Source organism: Ptychodera flava, chromosome 11 (assembly GCF_041260155.1).
Source record: "Ptychodera flava strain L36383 chromosome 11, AS_Pfla_20210202, whole genome shotgun sequence".
Lineage (NCBI taxonomy): Eukaryota > Metazoa > Hemichordata > Enteropneusta > Ptychoderidae > Ptychodera > Ptychodera flava.
This window is the reverse complement of record NC_091938.1, coordinates 19,898,997-19,921,017: the sequence shown is the minus strand read 5'-3', so window position 1 is coordinate 19,921,017 and position 22,021 is coordinate 19,898,997. Positions and strand designations below refer to the sequence as shown.

General features: G+C 37.5%; 2 protein-coding genes across 2 annotated transcripts in view; one reads left to right on the top strand and one right to left on the bottom strand.

The window, feature by feature from the left end:
- LOC139143758 (puromycin-sensitive aminopeptidase-like) overlaps window positions 1-22,021 on the bottom strand; it is a 539,468-nt gene that overhangs the window by 399,086 nt on the left and 118,361 nt on the right. The gene's annotated exons all lie outside the window — the stretch shown is intronic.
- Window positions 3,485-20,307, top strand: LOC139143738 (carboxypeptidase D-like). Its single transcript, XM_070714278.1, has 9 exons — window positions 3,485-3,791; window positions 4,864-5,054; window positions 10,854-10,954; window positions 11,208-11,380; window positions 11,766-11,950; window positions 12,710-12,928; window positions 14,494-14,646; window positions 15,019-15,161; window positions 15,414-20,307. Exons 1-9 carry the CDS (start codon window positions 3,781-3,783, stop codon window positions 15,600-15,602), a joined length of 1,365 nt encoding a protein of 454 aa, XP_070570379.1. The 5' UTR covers window positions 3,485-3,780; the 3' UTR covers window positions 15,603-20,307.

Genomic DNA, 22,021 nt, shown 5'->3' with positions numbered 1-22,021 from the left:
GTTTCTCCAATACACGATGACAATCGTAAAGGCAAGCCCGCAACTGACACATGTGTCAAGATTTTCGGCTAGTTCACTCAAATCGACAATGCGACGGCCATTCTTCCATTCTCCGGTAGCCTAGGTCTACTAGCGACACTATCATTCATTGGAATTATACCACGAATAGCGAATCAGGACGTCACACTTCTGATTTACGCTGTACAGGCTACGGTCATGTGCATTTTTTATCTCTTTGCTGAATTCTCGTACCTTCCAGCGTGTTTTGAGGGCACGCTGAACATTTTCTCGGCGCGATTTTCCTTTACCTGCAGACGACATTTTGTACAACGCAAAAACGTTCGGAACGTCACTATGCGCGCGTGGTTACTATGGATACATTTCTGCGCGGAAATCGGCGCAGTACGCTTATATTTTTCCGATCGTACATCCTTAAGGTCCCACACAAAGGAAGGCGAAATGTGGCCGATACAGTGTTTTGGAATATCAAATCTTAATACATGGGAGTCTATTGGGCAAACTATTAACATTTTCCCCATAAAAACAAGCTATATATCTACAATAACGTGTGTCTGCTAATGCATGTAAATGTACTTTGCTTGACGTACGTGACAGGTAAAAGTGATGTGTATACAAAAATTTTTGGATTTCATCGATAATTTTGATTCACTATACATGGTAGTCTATGAGAAAACCATGAATGCGTATTTTCTGATATAAAGCTTGCAATATCTATTCATCTATAGACATTTGATACCTGATATAAATATACTTGATTAGCATGGGGTGTTTACAAGTGCACATGTGTACGAGAAATTTAATTTTGGAATTTCGCTGAAAATGTTGATTTACTACATTGTAGTCTATGAGGAAACTGTGAATAATTTTTGCAATACAAAACTAGCTAAATCTGTGTATTTCTAGACGTTTGATACTTGATATTAATGTACTTGATTAGACTACTTAGCTAAGGTGGTTACAAGTGCAAGTATGTGCTGATTTTGGAATTTCACTGAAAATATTGATCCATTATACATTGTAGTCTATGGGGAAGCTACGAATAACACATAGGTTATCATCTCCAAAATTCTTATACAAAGGTTGTTTGACCTGAAGCTTCCAGTTGTTATTGATGACACCATACACTATTCTTCTGTCAAAGTCCTCAAAAATAAAATTGTACATACGGCGACATGAACGTTTTACACTGACCTAGACCCAATGTGTTGTCAATGGGAGAATGTCATCAAATAAGCTATTTCCTAAATTGTTATTGAAACTTTTAGTCATTATAGAAGACAGTTTTGCACAACAGAGGGGTTGGGTAAGTATATAAATCATGACAACCGTAACCTTTTGCCTCAAGGTTGCTGCTGCTGTGAATGCTGCTGTGAAGGCAGTCTAAGACTGACTTTTACCGTCCTGTTGTCACACCATTATTAACACACTGAGTTCATGTCAAGGCAAGTTTTCAATCTATTTTTTTTTTCAATTTGGAAAGCACTTGATGTCCAAATTCAAATGTAAGACTTCTTCACATCACATTGAGCGGACAACGACGTGAAAGGGGAGGAGTGTAGTGTGTACTGTTCACAGTAGTTCTGTTTTTGGGTGTTTTGTACAACCATAGGCAGCGTTCTGTCTATCAAAAAAGCCAAAATTAATGGTCACTGTACTGTGAGCACATCCTTTAACAACTCATAAGAGAGGGATAAATCGTCCTCATTCTAGACAAACATGTATATGATTTGATGAATCCTAAGGAGGTTAAAAATGTAGCTGTGTAATTTTTGTATCAACTATTACAAGCGTTTGTGTCTCACAGTCGTAGAAGAGTAGTTTTACCAATGCTATGTTATGTAAATAGTGTATAGTATCGGGTCAAAATGTTACAAAGCATGTTTTGTTTCAGTATTTATTTTTATTTTAATCAAAGAACGCCTGCACAGAATTAGATGAGATTTGCTGCAAATGTTGATCACACAAGGATTTATTCGTGAAGAAAGACATAAAGGGTTGACATTAAAGTTACTTCATAATTTGCATATTTGATGAACTTTCCATATTAGAGATATATATCTTAATTGACTCAATCAAAATGACGAAACTTGGTGTGTATACTGAAGATACTATGATTGAACATTTTTGAAGGTCACTAAGCATTTAACTTCAGCCAATTCTTATCTTGCATATTTAATGAACTTTCCTTATTAGGGATATATATCTTGATTGACTCGACCAAAGTTGACAAAACTTGCCATGCACATTGTAGATACTATGATACAACACTATTGAAAGTCATTTTGCATGTTTACTTCAGCCAATTCCTAATTTGCATGTTTATTGAACTTTCCTAATCAGGGATATATACCTGGATTAACTTCATTAACATTGGCGAAACATGGTATGTACACTGATTTTACCTGGTTAAATCAATATCGAAATTTATTTATCATTTTCACTGCAGCTAATCACTAATTTGCATATTGAACGAACTTTCCTTATTAGGGAACACATATCTGGATTGGTATTGTTAAGTTTGGCGAAACTTGCTATTTTTATTTGAGATACATTGGTATAACAATGCGGAAAGTTGTTTTAGCAGTTTTAGATAATCTTATTACTTATTTGCATATTCAAATTACTTTCCTGATTTGGAAATGTATCTGGATTCACTTGACCAAAGTTGACAATACTTGTGGTGGATATTGAAGAAACAAAGTTATAACATCATTGAAAGTCATTTAGCATTTTTTAATTCAGTTGATCGCTAATTTGCATATTTAACGAACTTTTCTAATCAGGGATATATCCTAATTGACTCGATCAAAGTCGATGAAACTGTCTATGTACATTAAGGAAACTATGATAAAGAGTTGTATAGTATATAGCTTTAAGACTTTACCGAAGGCAATTACACTTGCTATACAGAGTGGTGATACAGTGACAGCAGTCAAAGAAATTTCGTATTTTTATTTTAATTAGCTAATTACATATGTACAATCCGTGTTGAATATTGTTAAGCTTAAATTTGTTGATCATAACACTTTCAATGAAGTTGCAAACATGTTGCAAAAGTTTAAATTTACAGACAACTGCAATGTATACTGAACATGTGAGCGTTTTCAGTTCATTTCTGATTTTAGTTCTCGTAACAATTATTCCTCAACTTCTTGCAGTCAATAACAACAAAAGCGACTGTACTTTACGTTGAAGTTCATAGTCGCGGCGCCAACATGAATATTCGTCTGCTGGACTTCAACCACGACCCAGCCGCATCACTGGCACATTCAACTCGAATGGAGTGTGTTTTACATTGAGAAAAAACTGGGAAGTTTTCCTCCCGATTTTTTTCAAAAGTCTGTATCCGATTTACAGCAGACAACAACGATCTTTCCTCGCCGTGATGGTATTTGCGTTTTGCGTGTCTCTGGCCGCCATATTGTTTGTAATGTATTGTGCAATGATGAAGGCGTCATAGGTTTCGCGTCAGTTCTCGCGTGCTTTTCTCTTTGTTTCTCGCGCGCGTGATTTTATGTTGTTGTTTTTTCCCCTTATTTTTACTTCCGCGTTTACGTAGCTCCTATTAAAAAGTCTTGAGTTAGCGGGTAAAAAATAGGGAAGTTCGGGTTATCGGAACAGCACAATTTTTTTATCCGTGCAACCAGCTTACACATGTGGTAGTGCTACATCTGTCGTATTACACGATTCTGCGCAAAAACTGAGCGAGTACACCGACACCTTGCTATAACTTGGTCATGTGATTGCCACTCCTTAAATATGGCATCAAGGTAAGCCCAACTAAGAAGATGTTTCGTCAAAAATCAGTCAAAATGACGCTCATAAGCTTGCAAATTACAGTCAAACAGGGATGAAACTGTTACTCGTTTTATTTCTGAGAATGAGTTCCTCAAAAGTGCGTCATTCTGACTGAAACTGGACGGCGGGTTGAAAATCACTTTCACTCGTTCCAAAATGATTTCTATTGGACGAGCTAAGTGACGACATATGGATTACTGTGTCTTAATGACCAAAACCTTATATCATAAAGGAAGCATTTACGGCGACTGACATAGTGTAAGCGACACTGATGTCATGTCAATCATATATCTTATGATCATTTGAGCCATTCAGCCTACAAAGTTATGTTAGATGCGATTCGTTAGACCTAATTCAAGTCGGTGGATTAAAAAGAAATAAAACAACTTTCAATAGTTTCCCTTGTTTCTCTTCTATTTCATACAAACCTTTGTGAAATTTTGCAGTCAAGGTCAGGTTTTCCACGGTTACTCTATCACGGGACCGTGTTCAACCCTAACTCATATGTACTTCACTCATAGACCCTCGAGAAAAACACGAAAGTCTCTCTGGTCCTAGGAAAGACTTCCCAATTTGTAAGAAAAACACACCAAGGGGTTATGGTCTTGCCAGAGAAAGGTCACTGTTACAAGAATGCAGAGTTCCAGTCAATGACCTCTTTCAAGTAAACAGAAAGGCGACTGACTGCTGTCTTTCCTGCAGGAGTTTAGTGTTTGTTGTCGGCAACTTTACATATCCGGCTTATATCAACATATTCTATGTATACTTTAGAAGAAAACGTCAGTGATGAAAAGGCAATTATTCATAACCAAGCTGAAGGACCTGTAACCACAACACACTTTATTGGAAATAATGTTATAAAAGGAAGATAAGGCACATTCATTCCATAAGGTTCTTTTTACGCCCCTATTTCGTAAAACGACTTTTACGACACCATGTGTCGCAATGAATGTCTTCGTCGCCCTAAGATGCATTATTAGATCTTTGGAGGGGTATCTGAAAGGAAATGACAAAGTTATAGATACTGTTCATTTATGATTGCAGGGTTTTTATACGGCACATATTTTGTCTCTGTGCCCTGTTGGCTTTGTTGACCTGTGATATCGGCGTTCTCGGAGAACCAGACGTTCAGTTCGTTTACCACAATTACGACTCCTTGTCGTCGACACTGATGGCGCTCCATGAGAAATACTATGAAATCTCTGACCTGTACAGCATTGGACGAAGTGTAAAAGGTAAAGAGAAGGCATTTTTTCTACGTCTTGATTTGCAAGATGGAGTAAGTTTTCATCAAAAGAAAGGCTTATGATAATTATGGGATGAAAATTGGCTGCACATATTTCATATGATAATATTTCCCGGAAAAAAACTACTAGACATCAAAAACTCTTGTATGTGGCCATATCAAGAATAACTGTTATAGCAGAATATATCCTTAAGGTACAACAATGAAGTTCTTTTTCACTATCTTTATCTCTATGGTCGAAGAGGGGTTCAACGGTGCATATCTCTGACAGTAGTTCTTGTACGCATGAGTTGCGTGTTCGTTCTATAACACTGAGAATCAAATAGAATCGATCACATTTACTGGAAACTGTCCAATAAATGAATCGACAGGTGAAAGTTCAAAGTTAGGCCCTGTCATGTATTCAGTCCTGTGCCAAAGATTTTCTGGTGTTTCGCTGTTTAAGTCGTGTATAACATTCGTGACGTTATTATTACTTAGCCACAGCCAAAATAAAAAAAAGGTATTCAGTGAAGTTGTTCGTATGATAATGATCGTGGTGATAATGATAAGATGTTATATCTGTAGCTTGGTAATAATAAGCAGAATTCGATTTTCGCCACAATTGACCCTCCCCTCCCAAACTTAAAGGTGCAGGTTTTATCTCCGAACAAGATGATTTACTGGGCACTTTTTTCAAAGAAGAACAAATGACTAACATCACACAAACACTAAATGTTAATATACTCTTATGCGACAACCAGGGATTGCAGACTGTAGCTTTAAGTCTAGTGTTAGAGAGAATATAAGGGTTTGGGGCGTGAACCATAAAACGTGAAAATATTGCATCGACACTTTTTTGTCTTAAATGAAAGGCAACGTGGGCAAATGAAGGCACTTACTCGTCCATAATCTTAGCAAATAATAGTGATTATGATCGAATGTTGAGATTGTCTTCATTTTGTACGTTCGCTGACATTCAGTTGTTCTTTCACTGTTGCTGTCGGCCTTATAAACCAAATATGAACCGAAAATGCTCACGTGTTTCAGTATATATTGCAGTTGTCTGTGAATTTAAACTTTTGCCACATGTTTACAACTTCATTGAAAATGTTATGATCAGCATCATGAACCATATTCACGACAGATTAATTCCAAAGGTCATTCAGTATAAAAATATGTAATTAGCTGAAATAAAAATGTTAAATTTCTCTGACTGCTATCAATGTATCACCACTTTATATAGTCAGTGTAATTGCCATTGTTAAAGTCCTATGCCAACCTGTGAAAGCTCATCAGATATACACATTATGAATTAGTTGACATGAAAATGCAAAATGTCTTTCACTTATACAACATAATTGCCTCATCAATATACGTAGGAAATTTTGTAGACTTTTTTGGGTCCTTCAAGTCTTATATCCCTAACTGGGAAAGTTAAATATGCAAATTAGTAACTTGCTGATGTAAACATGCTTAACAACTTTCATTAGTATGATATTTCTTCAATGTACATAGCAGGTTTCATCGACTTTGATGAAGTCAATCAAGATATATGCCTAATTAGAAAAGTTCGTTAAATATGCAAATTAGTAACAAGATGTTTTGAAAAATAAAAACTGATTGTGGGTAATATTATATCATACTATCTTCAATATAAATAGCAAGTTTCGTCAACTTTGGTCAAGTCAATCCAGATATACATCCCTAATTAGGGAAGTTCGTTAAATACGCAAATTAGTAATTAGCTAAAATAAAAATGCTATATGACTTCAATAATGTTATATCGTAGTATCTACAACGTACATGGCACATTTGTCAACTTTGATAATGCCAAACAAGATATATATATATATATTATATATTTATCACATACATAGACACGGTTATTCCTATAGTATGACATCACACTATAGTAATACGGTTTATAGAATTTCGGGGTATACGGTCGGAACTACTTTAATTACATGTAAACCTGTCAACGAACAGCTGTTTTATCAGAAAAATTCTCACAGGAAAATGAAGCGGGTTGTGGAGCATTTGGAAATGCTATGGTCAAGAGCATCGAGAAGGAAATAAAATGAGAAAATATTTGCACCGATTTTTGTTCGAATCTTTCATATTTCAATGGCGCGAAAATGAGGACACGATCGTCTGCCCCTAAAATTTTAGACAAAGTGAGCAATGTCGTCAACCGAGCGTTACGTTGCCGTGTCCCAGGGCGAAATTGATGCATTCATAACCAACCAGCGCAAATCGAACACCATCAAAACAACAAATAATGCAGTTAGGCAACTGATTAAGTTTCTAGCAGCAACGGAGGATGGTTTTGATGCCGAAATTTTCAATTTGTCACCTGAAACTTTGGATTTGTACCAGTGTCAAAGTTCTTCATTGGAGCGAGACAAAGCGATGGGACAGAATATGAACCGGACACTTTGACAACTTATCAACGGGGCATCGACAGGTTTTTATCGGAGAACAGGTACAAATTTTCCATATGCCGGGATGCAGTATTCGCGAAATCTCAGGAGACGATTCGAGCCAAAGGATCTGATCTGAAAGCAAAAGGTAAAGGAAACAAATCCCGTGCCAGCGAATCCCTGACGGACAATGAAATCCTGATGATGCGCGAAAAAGGGGTGCTCGGAAACCATTCACCAGAATCGCTAATGTTTACAGTATGGTGAATAATACCAAACTAATTGGGATTTCGAGCATCAAATGAAAACAAGAAATTGCTGTGGGGAGATATCAAATTAAAAGTTATATCTTCGGGCAGAGAGCTAGTTGAATTTAATGAACGCGACAACAAAACCGGCCGCGGGCAATATGCCATCAAAAATGTTCGCCGTTGAAAACAAAGCCATATGTCCGATCGAAACCTACAAGCTGTATCGTGACCATCGACCTGTTGAAATGTCTACGGACGACTCACGTTTTTATCTCGCCATCAATTACAAGCCAAGTGGCAATATTTGCTATAAGGGACAACCAATGGGGAAGAACAAATTAGAAAACATCGTGCAGAATATGGCCGAAAGAGCAGGTATACCGGGACGCAAAACCAACCACAGCGCACGGAAAACAGCCATCCAAAAGCTCCACGATAGTGGCATCCCTCCAACCCAAATAATGCAGCTTTCTGGTCATCGAAATGTTCAGTCAATTAATTCCTATGCCGTCAACTCCCTTCCCCAGCAAGAACTCATGTCCGACATTTTGGTGGGCTTGGATAACGACCGGCAGTTGGCGATACCAACCGCACAGCCGAACGCTTCGTCAATTCCTCGTAACGCTCTGCCCCATGGTCCTGTGTCAGAAAATACGTCAACGATCCCGACAAGTCACGTCTACCCAGCTCAATCCGGGTCGAATTCAAGTTCTGGGCAATGTGCTCTGGCAGCTGCAGCAGCGGGAATGTTTACAGGTGCTACGATGACGGGCTGTACCGTGAACGTTACAATAAATGTCGCTGGGTCGTCAGGGTTTCCGCAGCCACAACGAAGACGAAGGGCAGTCATATATGACACTAGCGATAGCTCACAGGAATGAACGTTGAATGACCAAGTTTAAACATTTCTCAATCCAGCTTGTTGAAAGACGTGTTTTTTTCATTCATGATTGCAAAGCAGTTTCATGTTTCTCTGTTTAGATAACCTTGAATTGTCGCATCGTTCTGTGTTTACATATTGGAGCGTTCGATTTTGACAAAGCGGCCATTTGTTCGTGTAATTTCCATTTTGACAACGTAGTTGTATAATAATCGACAAAAACTCTGAAATATACAGTTAAATTATGGCTTTATTGTTATTTCGATGCCGAAGTAAAAGGTTTCACATTTTTCTGTAATTTTGAATGAGTAAGGCAAGCGGCAGTTTCTGAGTTTGATCGCACATAATAACAATACATCAACGCACGATTTTGAACCGCGTGGTCATTTCAATATTGACACTATGAAATAGTATTTTTGACGTTCGCACTTTACCTTAAAATAAAAATGTTGAATATGACGACACTGTGTTCATCAGTTCTCTTTTGATCAGCTGCTATATCCATTAAAACTTCGTAAGCATTGTGGTTTTACTCAGTAGAAACTGGCCGGCGTGGGCCGGTGCAATGTACTGAATCAGCTGGGACCGCATAACTTCATCCGTCTCATTGACACAATAAAGTTCAACATAATATTGTACTGTAAAGCCAATTTTATTCAAAATTGAAAATAATTGGGTCTATGAATGTGATAAATATATAATGCAAATTACTAATGTGATGTTCCATATATATCTGATATATATCCCTAATTAGTAACTAGCAGAAGTAAAAATGCTAAATGACTTTCAATGATCTTTTAACTTAGTATCTCAAATGTTTACTGCAAATTTGTTCATCCCTAATAAGGAAAGTTTGTCAAATATGCAAATTAGTAATAAGGTTATCTACAACTCCTAAAACAACTTTCATGATTGTATCAGTGTATCTCAAGTATACATAGCAAGTTTCGTCAACTTTGATCGTGCATATCCAGATATATATCCCTACTTGGGAAAGTTGTTCGGTATGCAAATTAGTGATTAGCAGAAGGGAAAACGGTAAATGACTTTCAATATTGATTAAACCAATACATAGCTTGTTTCACCAACTTTGATTAATTTAATTCAGGTATATATCCCTAATTGGGAAAGATTATTAGATATGCAAATTAGGAATTGCTGAAGTAAAAATGCTTAATAACTTTCAGTAATGTTGTATCATAGTATCTTCAATGTACATAGCTAGTTTCGTCAACTTTGGTCAAGTCAATCAAAATATATTAACTTAATTAGGAAAGTTCATCATATATATGCAAGTTAAGAATTGGCTAAAGTAAAAATGCCTAATGACTTTAAATAGTTTCTTCCATGTACATAGCAAGTTTCGTCAATTTTAGTCGAGTCAATCAAGATATAACCCTTAATTTGGAAAGTTAATTAAATATTCAAATTAGGAATTGCTGAAGTAAAAATGCTGAATGACTTTCAGTAAAATCATAGTATCTTCAATATACGTCCATTTTGATTGAGTCAATTCGGATATATATCCCTAATTAGGAAAGTTCATCAAATATTCAAATTACCAATTAACTCTCTTGCCACACTTTTATGTCTTCCATGGGGGATATATCCTTGTGTCATCAATATATGTAGCAAATCTCATCCAATTCTGCGCAGCCATTGTCATTGTATATCTGGTTTTTTTAAATGTTAAATATACAAATGAGCATAGAATATGCAAGCCACCCCAACCAAAAACTAATCAGTTCTTGCGATTCTCAAAAAGAATCTATGTGTAAAAAATGTTATATGTGATCCGATAAGCCGTTCTTGAGATACCGCACACACAGACAGACAGACAGACAGACAGACAGACAGCCAGCCAGACAGACAGACAGGCGTCGCTGCGACATTCAGAACATTAGCTCCCGTCTGTGAACACGTGAGCTAAAAGAGTGAAGAAAACACGATATGTAAAGATGAGACCACTATCAATATATCGGATGACGAGATCAATACAATGCTGTGCAGTTTCTCTGTCCGTTTGTCAGAGTAGGTTAACACACGGTCCCTTTTGTGGAGGGACCGTGGGTAACATAACCAATTTGTACATGTATAAACCAACCATGTCAATTTCCAGTAATCACTTTCCGGGACGGAACTAGGTTATGTCCTTCGAATGCATTCCACAGTTTTCGAGATTGAAAAGTTACCAGTTTCAATGATAAATGCTCTCCAAAGAAGCTGCCACTGTTACAATCGACTTTCATTTGCAGGACGCAAACTTTGGGTTTTGGCTATTTCCGGCAAAGATGCTCTGAAGCATGAAGTACTACGCCCGGAAGTGAAATATGTAGGCAACATACACGGCAATGAAGTAAGTCGGAGAGAGTGTTGATATTACTATAGCCTCTCGCTTCGTGGTACTGCAGTCACCCAGTAAAGAAACAAGTGTTTTGTATAAAGTTTCTAAAGTGATATATAGTTTTTAAAAGGAAACTTAGTGAAAACTATTCAACTGAAGCCAGTTTATCGCATACTATAAGTATGAACGTTGTCAGATCACGTCTGCGTCCTAAATTTTCAGCAAACCTTTAATGCACAAATGTATCTCTTTTTTGCACCTTCAGGTTGTTGGACGTGAAATCTTGCTCCATTTCGCTCGACATTTACTATCTAACTATGGCGTGGAAAATGATGTCACTCGTTTCCTTGACAACACCAGGGTTCATCTACTACCAGACATGAACCCAGATGGTTTTGAAGTGGCGTTTGAGGGCGATTGTACAGGAGTCATCGGAAGGTATTGCATCGTTCGAGAACACCACAATGCAAAGTGTTAATTTTCAAGATTGCATAATTTGTTTAGTTATTGCCCGAAGTCCGCAAAAGATCGGGTGGTATTTTGTGACAGAAGCTAATCAAAGACGCATAGTATCGATATCGGCTGCATCGACATTGCTCCAGGAACTCGGGAACACTATAATCTTGTGACGCGCATTCCCATTGCCACGCCTTGTACTGTAATTGCCGTATTCTCGATATTGCTCAGCATCTACTGAACTTCTTCGTTCAGCCGACACAAGAGTGCATTGACAAATTATTCCAGAAAAATCAATATTCACTAATGCCCGATTTGCAATACTCGATGCTGTGTACATACGGTGTACGCTATGTGTATTTTACAGATATAACAACGAGAGCTATGATTTGAACCGCAATTTCCCTGACATGTTCGAAATAAACGAGGACCCAATTCAAGTCGAAACAGCTGCAATCATGTCCTGGCTGGATATTGTACCGTTCGTTCTCTCTGGAACTTTTCATGGCGGCGCCCTTGTTGCCAGCTATCCGTATGATAACCTGACACCAGGTGAGCCCTTTCCTGCTCGTGGTCGTGGGTGACTCAAGTGCACTATTTTGCCACAGTTGGCTTTTATAATATTAATGATCACACCCCATAGGGTGAGCTCTGCAAACGGCAAATCTAGTTTAGTTGTACCATTCCGTCATGTTGACAATTATGGCATTTGAACCGAAGCTGCCTATTGCTGCTGGTCCTCGAACACGGATCCATATTAGGCCAAATTTTAGGTTGCCTTCACATTGGCCTCGCATTCAGCAAAAATCAGACAACGGTATTGAGTTCAATCGTCTTTCCCTAAATCAACATCGATGCCCATGAGACAAGAATGTTCGGTGAGACATTTGGACATTTTCAATATAAGAAAGTTTCAGTATCGATTGATGATAACATATAAATGAAACTACAAGGTAGGATTTTGGGTGGGAAAGAAATAGGCTACATGCAAGAGCAAAAGTAGCATCATAAGGCTATCTACAACCTAAGATCTTAGAGCGAAGTCAGTTCCAAAAGAAACGCTCCCATATTCGCAAATCTGTAATTGCAAACATGCGTATGTTAATTAGGATATTTTTTTCATGACCTGTCCTAGTTTCAAACGAAACGCGAACAGCAGTATTCGTGTAATAAAACTAGTCATTGCAAAATGCAGAAACGATTCTTAAACAGGGTAAAACAGTTCCTCTGCACATACTTATGCTTTTCTAACAGCTGCAACATCCCATCTTTGAAATATGTTGCAATGCGATAACATTATTTTATTTACAGAAGATAAAGCTGAGGACGATGCCCAGTACAGTTTATCACCCGATGATGACGTGTTTATACATCTCGCTAGGGTGTACTCATTACAGCATGGCAATATGTACAACATCACCGTCAACAAATGCACGGACGTCTATGATTATGATTATTATAGTTATGATTATGAGTTTGCTGGCTTTGAAGATGGAATTACCAATGGAGCTGATTGGTACACCCTGACAGGTAGGCTTCTGACGTATCTCGTAGCGTGAGATATAACATTTATCGCATTCTTCGACGTGTAGACAGTCAGTTCATAGATTTGAATATGAATATCCTGAAGAAGAAAGCCATGATTTATATCCTATCACGGGCTAATAGTTCATGTACAGCAAACAAACATGGTCGAACAGTCGTACCCGTAATATAACACAGCCTGCAAATATCTTAGTGGTATGTTCAACTCAACAGTTTGGTAAATTGAAGTGTACTCTTCCTAAAATTCAACATTTCATAGAATGAACACTTTCTAAAGTCCTATTGACAGCATCAAAGGAGATTATTGTCGCATCAGGATCTATGGCTACGCACGTTCCATAGAAGGCCATACTCTTCAATAAAGTTCTATTGCATCAATAATTTTTATGGCAGACCTTTATGGACGTCTGTGCCTCGAAATCGCAAAAAATTAAATGTCTGCTCAACTTAACCTAACGGAAACAATAAACCTCTTTCTCTTTCAAAACAGGCAATACAAATCTATGGTCAACGTTCAAGTTTTGTTACCGAAATTTTACTGATATTCGAGATTCAATATGGTCACATTTTTCGTATCAAAGCTCCACTAGCTGTAACTCTTAAAATTTGATGACCTAAAAATATCTTCCTATTCTCTCCTGTTTTTCTCTGAATTTTACCCTCTGAAGGGATATGGGCTTTAACTGCAGTAGGAAACCATTCTTTTCTGAAACATTTGCCAAGTGAATTAAAATTTTAATGGTCATTTGAATTTCCCGCCATTTTCAAAATTTGTAATTACATTATTAACGACTGAGACTTTTACAAAGGAAACAGAACATGCAATGTCATAGTTTAAAACATTCGCCCTCTGCATTGCATTGGACTAATCTGTGCAGCTTGTTTGAAGATTTCAGAGTGGATACAGTATGCACAGTATCCACGATTTTGCCTTTCCGTATGCGGCTGCGATTTAAGCACACACAGTCCCAGCGGACAGTTCATAATAAGTGTATACACACACCTAAATTAGTATATTATCACAAACTTGCTTTAGCTTGAAAGTAAAATCATAAAAATAATTGGCCTTAGCTCTTCTGAGGAAAAATATTTTCAAATCAATTAGATATTCGATTTCCACCAAAAATAGACGGAGTAAACAAGCGTCAAACTGTCTTCGCAAAAGAAGCACATTAGAAAAGCATTGTAAAAACCGAGGGTCTAAATATCTGTCCTCTTCAAAATTTATTAAACTAGACTAGTTTTCCAAATGGACGGAGCACAACATCGTCGTTGTGATTTGTGCAAAGAGTGTCGGAAGTGTAAATTTGATTTATCGTTCTCATTCAAATAAAACTCTTATTTCTTGGTATTATATACAATAAAACAACAACAACAACAACAACAACAACATCAACAACAACAACGACAACCAACACAATCACCACCACCACAACCACATCATCATCGTCATCACCTTCTTCTTCTGCGTCATCATCATCATCATCATCATCATCATCATCATCTTCATCATCATCATAACAAAAATTTATGTTTGGCTATACCTACAGGAGGAATGCAGGATTACAATTACGTATATCACGGATGTATGGAGCTTACATTTGAAGTAAGTTGCTGCAAGTACCCTAATGAGTCTCTACTTGAAGATTATTGGAACCAAAATAAAATTTCCATGATGAAATATCTCGAACAGGTCCATCAGGGTATGTATCAGTCTTAAAATTTGTAGTAAAATATTTTAAAATAGTCCATCAATCGTCAATGAATTGATAAACAGTATTGTGAATTGTCTAGTGAACCCTACCTTGGTATAAGTATTTTTCTGTGTGCACCGAATTCTATGAAAAACAGTCCATCCAGCATTAGACTGTCGGGAAAAAGACACTCGGAGGGTTGTATTAACTTGTCAGTGGCAGTTTGGAATGCTGTAATGGGAAACTGAAAACGGTCAATGGAAAAGTGTTGGAAATCTTGTTGTATGCAATAGCTTACATAGAGAGAGCTACATCCATAAATACAATATATTATTATATGCTCATTTTTTTGCTTTACCTCCATATGTCGCTATTTCACAGGTGTTAAGGGTCTGGTACTCGACGAAAACGACAATCCACTTCCAAGGGCAAGAGTCTCTGTCATCGGTCGCAGTAACTATTTTAACACGACTTTAGATGGAGAATACTTCAGGATATTGCTTACTGGCCAATATGAAATAGAGGTGAGTCTAACTGAATTGTGTCAGACGAAAACTGGCGAACTTCTGATTTTTAATAACATATGAAGGTGGACAAAAACTTCATCACAATGCCAATGAGTAATTGACGGACTTTGCAAACCGAACTGTGATAAAACCTGGCAAGCGATATTCATTACGAATTTCCATTTGAAATCTTGTTGAAAATTGAAATAATACCTGTACAAGGATTAATGGATGTCACTTTTGATCATGTTTGATAATGCATCTTCACAGGCCTCGGCAAATGGTTATACGTCCCAAAGAAAAGCATTAACGGTACCAGGTGGACTATACAACACTGTGGAGCTGAACTTCAGCTTGGGAATAGAAATTTCATCAGGCTTTCATATACTTCCGAGCATATATTTAACGCTTATCTCAGCAGTCTGTATTTTTATTCAACAGTTTCACGTCGAAGATTAGAGCCAACGAGCTCTACACTCCTTAGGTTTAAATAGTATTAGAGCAACATAGTTTTAGTTATGTATTATGTTATTTTAGTTATTATCATGTATTTTGCTTTGTATTATGCTGTCAAGTATTGACCAGAAGTTTTAGGATATGTTGACGGGATGGTAAACTTGCAAAAGATGGACCTTGAGCCATGCCCAATACGCAGTTGTATGCAAATGAAACATTTGCAAGCGTACAATGTCTGATATCATCCCTTTTTCAAGACAAGCGACCTAGCGGCCGATAGAGCTCCCGTTGTGTTATGTAGTGAATAACTATTTTTGACGTATGTGTGGATGAAGAAGGTGGATGAAGAAGGTGGAAATCTTTGATAGATCATTTCAGTGGCCAGAGAAAAAATGGCAAAAGTAGCTGCAAAAATACATAATTGAAGATTTCATCATAATTTGAACATATCACATTAACATCACCCCTAAGAACATATCAACCAACCCTATCAGACAAGTTGTTTCTAATTTTTTGATAAAAAATGCCAAAAATTGCCCCGAAAAACAAAATTGTAGATTTCATAATGATTTCAATACATCACATTATGATCATCCGTAGGAACCTGTTTACCAATATCAAAACTATTAGACGAGTAGTTTTTTGAGAAACAAATTTTTGGACCAAAAATGGCAAAAATGACCTAAAAATACAAAATTGTAGATTTCATCATAATTTCAATATATCATATGTAGTTCATCTGTAGGAACCTGTATACCAAATATCAAAGCTATCAGACGGGTAGCTTTTGAGAAACACATTTTTTGACCCAAAATGGCAAAAATTGCCCCAAATTTACAAAATTGTAGATTTCATAATATTTTGAATATACCACATTTTGCTCATCCCAATGAACCTTTATACCAAGCGGTTTAAGTGAAAAAAATGACCAAAAATGACAAAAATTGCCTTAAAAAACAAATTTGCATATTTCTGCACAATTTGAGCAAATCTGAAAAAGATCATCCTTAGGGGCCTATGTACCAAATATTTAAGCTATCTGACCTGTAGTTTTGAAGAAGAAGATTTTAAAATTTTTTGACCAAGAATAACAAGTATTGGCTTTAAGGAACATGAGCTGCAACTTTTGGCATTATTTTCATGATTTTATATTTAGATTAATATTAGTTCATAGAAATGTTCTTCCTCAGAGATGTTTACTCAAGTAAAATTATCCACTGAGTAGGACTGCATGGGAAGGTTTCAGTAAGACAAATAATAAACGGGTGCCGCACCCAAATATGGCCGCCTCCATACAACTACATGATAAACAGCGTAAATGTGGCATGTACTCATTTGAATCTTAAGAAGTACAACATGGTGCAACGAACTGAAAGGACGGGAAAGGGATTCACTCCTCTTTGTCAAAAAATTCTCTGTTTTTCACATAACATGGCAAGATTTCGAAAATGGCGGGAAATTTAAAATGAACAAAAATCTGTACAATTTCTGGCCTATTCTGCCACAAGCAAACGTTGTTGAAGCATAGTAGTCAATGGTTATATCGTTCAATTCGCAGATTGCAATGAATATCTAAGGAAATTGGAGGTACCTTGAGGTTCGACAGATTTTGCAGAGTTGCAGCTCATTGGCAATACAAATATGCAAGTTTCATCACGATTTGAACAACTGTGATTGAAATCACCCTAAGTAAACTGCATATCAAATTTCAAAGCAATTGGACATGCGCTTCCAGAGAAGAAGATATTTTTTACCAAACATCGCAAAAATACCCCAAAAATACAATTTGCAAATTTCACCACGCTTTGAACAGACTGAAGTGGTCAGGTGAACTGCATATCAAATTTCAAAGACTTGCGGTTTAAGAGGAGAAGGCAAATGTTGACGAACGACGAATGGACGGACGGACGACGACAACGACGACAGATGGCGACGGAAAATCAGCCTATTTGATTAGCTCCGCGTCACTGACAGCAGTGCTAAAAAATCAGAATTTTCATATTTTATTATGATGTTGATATGATTTTAATATAAATAGTCTAATTTTCTCTAATTTTGATTCCATACTTTGTGGGATTTCTTGGCCTTAAGCTGATGTCTAGATGATTTGAATTTAATACATTAATTTATTGATCGTATTTTATCTAATCATCATTATAACCATATTAAAGCGTAATAAATGCTTTTTACAAAACATTTCCGTCTCTTTAACACTTGTCGAGAGCATCGCGCACACAAATTGTTATGCTACCATATACAGTTCCTTCAGCACATGCTCTGTAGTACTACTGAAGGAGTGTTCAGTCCGACTAAAGTTTTAGGGTCGTGTTTGACAATTGTACAATAACAATTTTTAAGCCACAAATTACATTATTTTTAACATACATTATTATGGCTTCATTTATCATAACCAATATTTGTATTCCTTACATGTGTTATTAGTGACTACCAAAGAGCCAAAATTGCCTACCTGAATAATTTCGTTATCATAATGGCGACTAAAAATCGCTTTAGGTGACGTCATCGATTCATATTTAATTATTTTGGCCAGGTGTGATGCAAGATTAGAATCACATCGCAGCTGGTTGCATGGAAATTACGCTTGAAGTATCATGCTGCAAATATCCAAACGTGAGTGAACTGTCGACATTCTGGGACGTAAGCTCACACGGGAGCGAGGAAATAACAAAAACAATCATACAAACAAACAAACAAACAAACAAACAAATATACAAGCATACAGACAAGAATACAAATAAATAAATAAACAAATATACAGACAAACAAAAACATAGATAAATAAGCAAGCAAACAAACATACGCTATCATAGAACGTTGAATAAACGAACATATAAACAAACAAATTTAAACGATATTTATTTGTTTGTTTGTTTGTATGCTGTGTTTTATCCTGGTCCCCTGTGGTAAGCTTACTAGACTTCAAACTGGGACCAATCACGACTAGTACACAGAGTAACGACCTCAGTGACGACGGGGGTTGCCGTCCAACCATCGATCTGTCCCTCAGTCATTATGACGTCACTGATAATGTTGGTCCTGGCCGTGATTCTGTGACAAGGAAGGTTTAGCGAGATTCAACATCTAAGCCTTATATTCAGAAGAGTTGGTGCTCAACCACATTTTAAAATTTTATAATGTATAATTTAGATTTCAAAATCGTTTAGCGCACCTTGTCAGAGGGATAGCGCATGTTCAAACAAGATGCCCTGGTGAATATGCTGGATGTAAAACCTGATTTGAAAATGATAAATCTTATCACTTGTAGTGTATATTGTTCCAAAGTTTTGTGTGTCTTTATTTCAAATTATTTACTTCATGTCATTAGAGTGACTATTATTGCCAAATCGCACGAATCGTCTTCCATCATGGTAACAGTTGCTAATTGTTCGTTTCCCAAGACTGTGACTTTAAAGTCCTGTTGTCACATCATTATTTACACACTGAGTTACTATCAAGGCCAGAGCTCAATCTTATTTTCCAATATGGAAAGCACTTGATTCTTCAATTCTATATAAGGCTTCTTCAGATCCAATGAGCGAAGAGACGCGGATGGGGGAATGGATGTGTACAGTTCATCGTAATTCTGATTTTGTCTACTTGTTTTCAGTATGGTGCAACTGTGGCCCCCCCTCCCCTCCAAAGGTCACTGCAGTGGCACCATGCCGTACTACTCACAAGTGACGTGTAAATCGTCCACATTCCAGACAAACATGCATACGATTTGGTGAATCCTGAGGAGGTAACTGAAGTCGCTGTGTGATTTTGTATAGATTAATACATTGGTTTGTGTACACAGTGCAAGTGAGAGTAGTTTGACTGATCATTTCTCTGTCATGTAAATAGCGTAACTAGTCAATATGTCACAAAGCATGCCGGAAAAGCGAACAACGGAGATAGCAATATCAAATTTGAAGTGAGTAAATGTTGACTCTGGCTTTAAACAAGTAAATAATGGCTATACGAGTAAATTTGCATAGTCCTTCCTCAAACAATACCTGTCCACAGGCGCAAGGGTCATTGCTAAAGTCCACGGTTTTAAAGTAATGGTCCAAACACATTCATACTAGGCCTAAATAAACGTGCAAATGTTGATATAAAGGTGGGTTTGGAGGGATGGAAGGGGCAGACATACCCACAATCCCACATAGACTTATCTATGGCCCGAGCGCCTGTGTGCCCTGCCCCGAATCTATAAAAGAAGGTTACGTCATACTGTTACAGTCTTAAATTTCTCACATCGAGCGTATACTTTCTACCTAGTACCGAGTGACACAAACAGGGTTTTATGATATTGATTTATGCTGTAATATCTCCCATGTCAGCATTTTACACGTCAGCATCTTTAATTTAAGAAAGTGACGTGATTGTACACATGTACAACGCGTGATGTTTCAAGGTGACAATCCAGGTGGCAATAAAAGTGCCGACAATGACTGTAAGTTTGCAGAGTCAACATATCATGAAGAGTCAGCATTTCGTTGTATCACGAGATGGTGTGTCAATAGAATACAATGTGTATTACCGTTTGAGTAAAGGTAGATTACGTAAGAGAGTAAGCTTAAAATTGTGATAAATGAGAAATGACATTCATTCAGGGAGAGACGATGAGAGACGATGATGAGAGAGTTTAAGTTGTAACTCGGGCTGAGTTCCCGTGCAGTAAATAAAGCCATCAATCTCAATTCTACCAGCGTGTTCGTCTTCAATTACACAAAGTATTACGGTCCCGTGGTACCTCTGATATCTGGTAAGGACTGGACAATATACGAATACTGTTCGCAACAGACAGCTTGAGGCTATTCCCCAGTAAGACACAGAGTGAAGCAGGAATAGAGTTGCGACACTGGTGGAGAATCCGGGTAGCTGAAGCAGCACGGCTGTAGGATTCTGAGATCTGGTGGTAGAACTGGTGGTAGAGTCAACGAGCGACGTGTACGAGAGATGGCAGACCCGGCTGAAGGACCACTGAACCAGCAGCACGAGCGACTGTATGGTGATACAAGTATGTAGCGGGGCATCGAAGATGCACTTCAGCGGATGGAGGTGAACCATGACCGAGAGAGACGAGGGCAGGTTGCAGACATGGACGTCCGAGGTAGGCAATGTGACATTATTAATATTGGTGCTAACGTCATGCCTCGAAGATACACCGGACGAGAGAGTCGTTGTCTACAGAAATGGCTGAAGAAGTTTGAATGTGTTTTAGTCTAGAACAAGTACGACCAGCCAACGTCAGCGATGCTTGTGGTTCACTTTCTAGTCGGCTTTGCAATACACGGACTGATTACGTGACGAATGAACTGACAATGATACGAAGCAGAATTTCGGAATACATCCACCCATAAAATGCGACAATAACGTAGAAGATGCATGACTTTTCAGTTTTGTTGACTGTATTTTCTTGTACTTTTTAAACCATCCTTTTATAAGGTTAATACTCTGGATTTGTATGCAAACGAGGTATCTTTCTTTCTTTGAAGTGTTGTCTTTGTTTTGTTGATGAAGTGTTGAAGTTGTATTTTGTTGTTGATGAGGTACGCTTACAGGAGTTGTGGATGTTTTGTAGTGTATCTCCCCTCAGTTGGCTGGGAACGTTAGTGCTAGTGATCCGTAAGTGATACAATGGTCCTTAGATTTGACCGAATGGTCTGAGGAATTGAGTTTTTGGAGATGAAGCGATATTGAGGTTTATCGCGCTTATTTTGGAGTGTTTTAAGTTTTGGTGATGTTCTGTGTTGATGCTTTGTTTTTGTTGTATTCATTTTTGGAGACAGAAAGAGCTTCGCATTTTGGCACAGAAGTTGCTATTCGCTGCAGTCTGGTAATACCTATTGGTCGTTGCTATGGTTAACCTAATTATCCGTTGACTGTGATATCAGAATACACCAAACAAAATTATGTCATCCTTCCCAATGTCCACCATCTTCCAGGTCACTCGCCTTTGAAACAAATTAAAGAATATAATCTGTGGTATGACGCATTTTTGAATGAGTTTCAGTCTATTTTCATCATGTAGAGTAGTTGAACTTGAGTTTGTCATACATACATTTTAAGTGGATTACAATAGTCCGCTATCGCCGTGCTCCGTCACTCATTTTGACCAGCAAAGACGCTGGTTATTAAAAAGGTGGGAGAGTGTAACGTCCTCCCCCGTAGGGATTTTATCTCGAAGCGTCCCTCACGTGGCCAAGGCGTCAGAAGGTCATAGACTCAAATCGTACGGGAGGAGATAAGAGATAGTGTGACATTTTATTTAATTATTAGTTAAGATTTCAATGAGAACAATCGAGTACGGGATATTCAATGGTGTGATATTGTTTAATCTTTAGAAACGATCAAAGACTGGCGGGAAAATGACCACGTGATAACCATAGTAATGTAAGTTTACAGACATATTTAAC

What these genes read in the sequence shown, in the direction of transcription:
- LOC139143738 (XM_070714278.1), top strand. An exon ending in GTATGATAACCTGACACCAG is followed by an intron (nt 11,951 to 12,709) that starts GTGAGCCCTTTC and finishes TTTTATTTACAG; the next exon opens with AAGATAAAGCTGAGGACGAT. An exon ending in TGATTGGTACACCCTGACAG is followed by an intron (nt 12,929 to 14,493) that starts GTAGGCTTCTGA and finishes CTATACCTACAG; the next exon opens with GAGGAATGCAGGATTACAAT.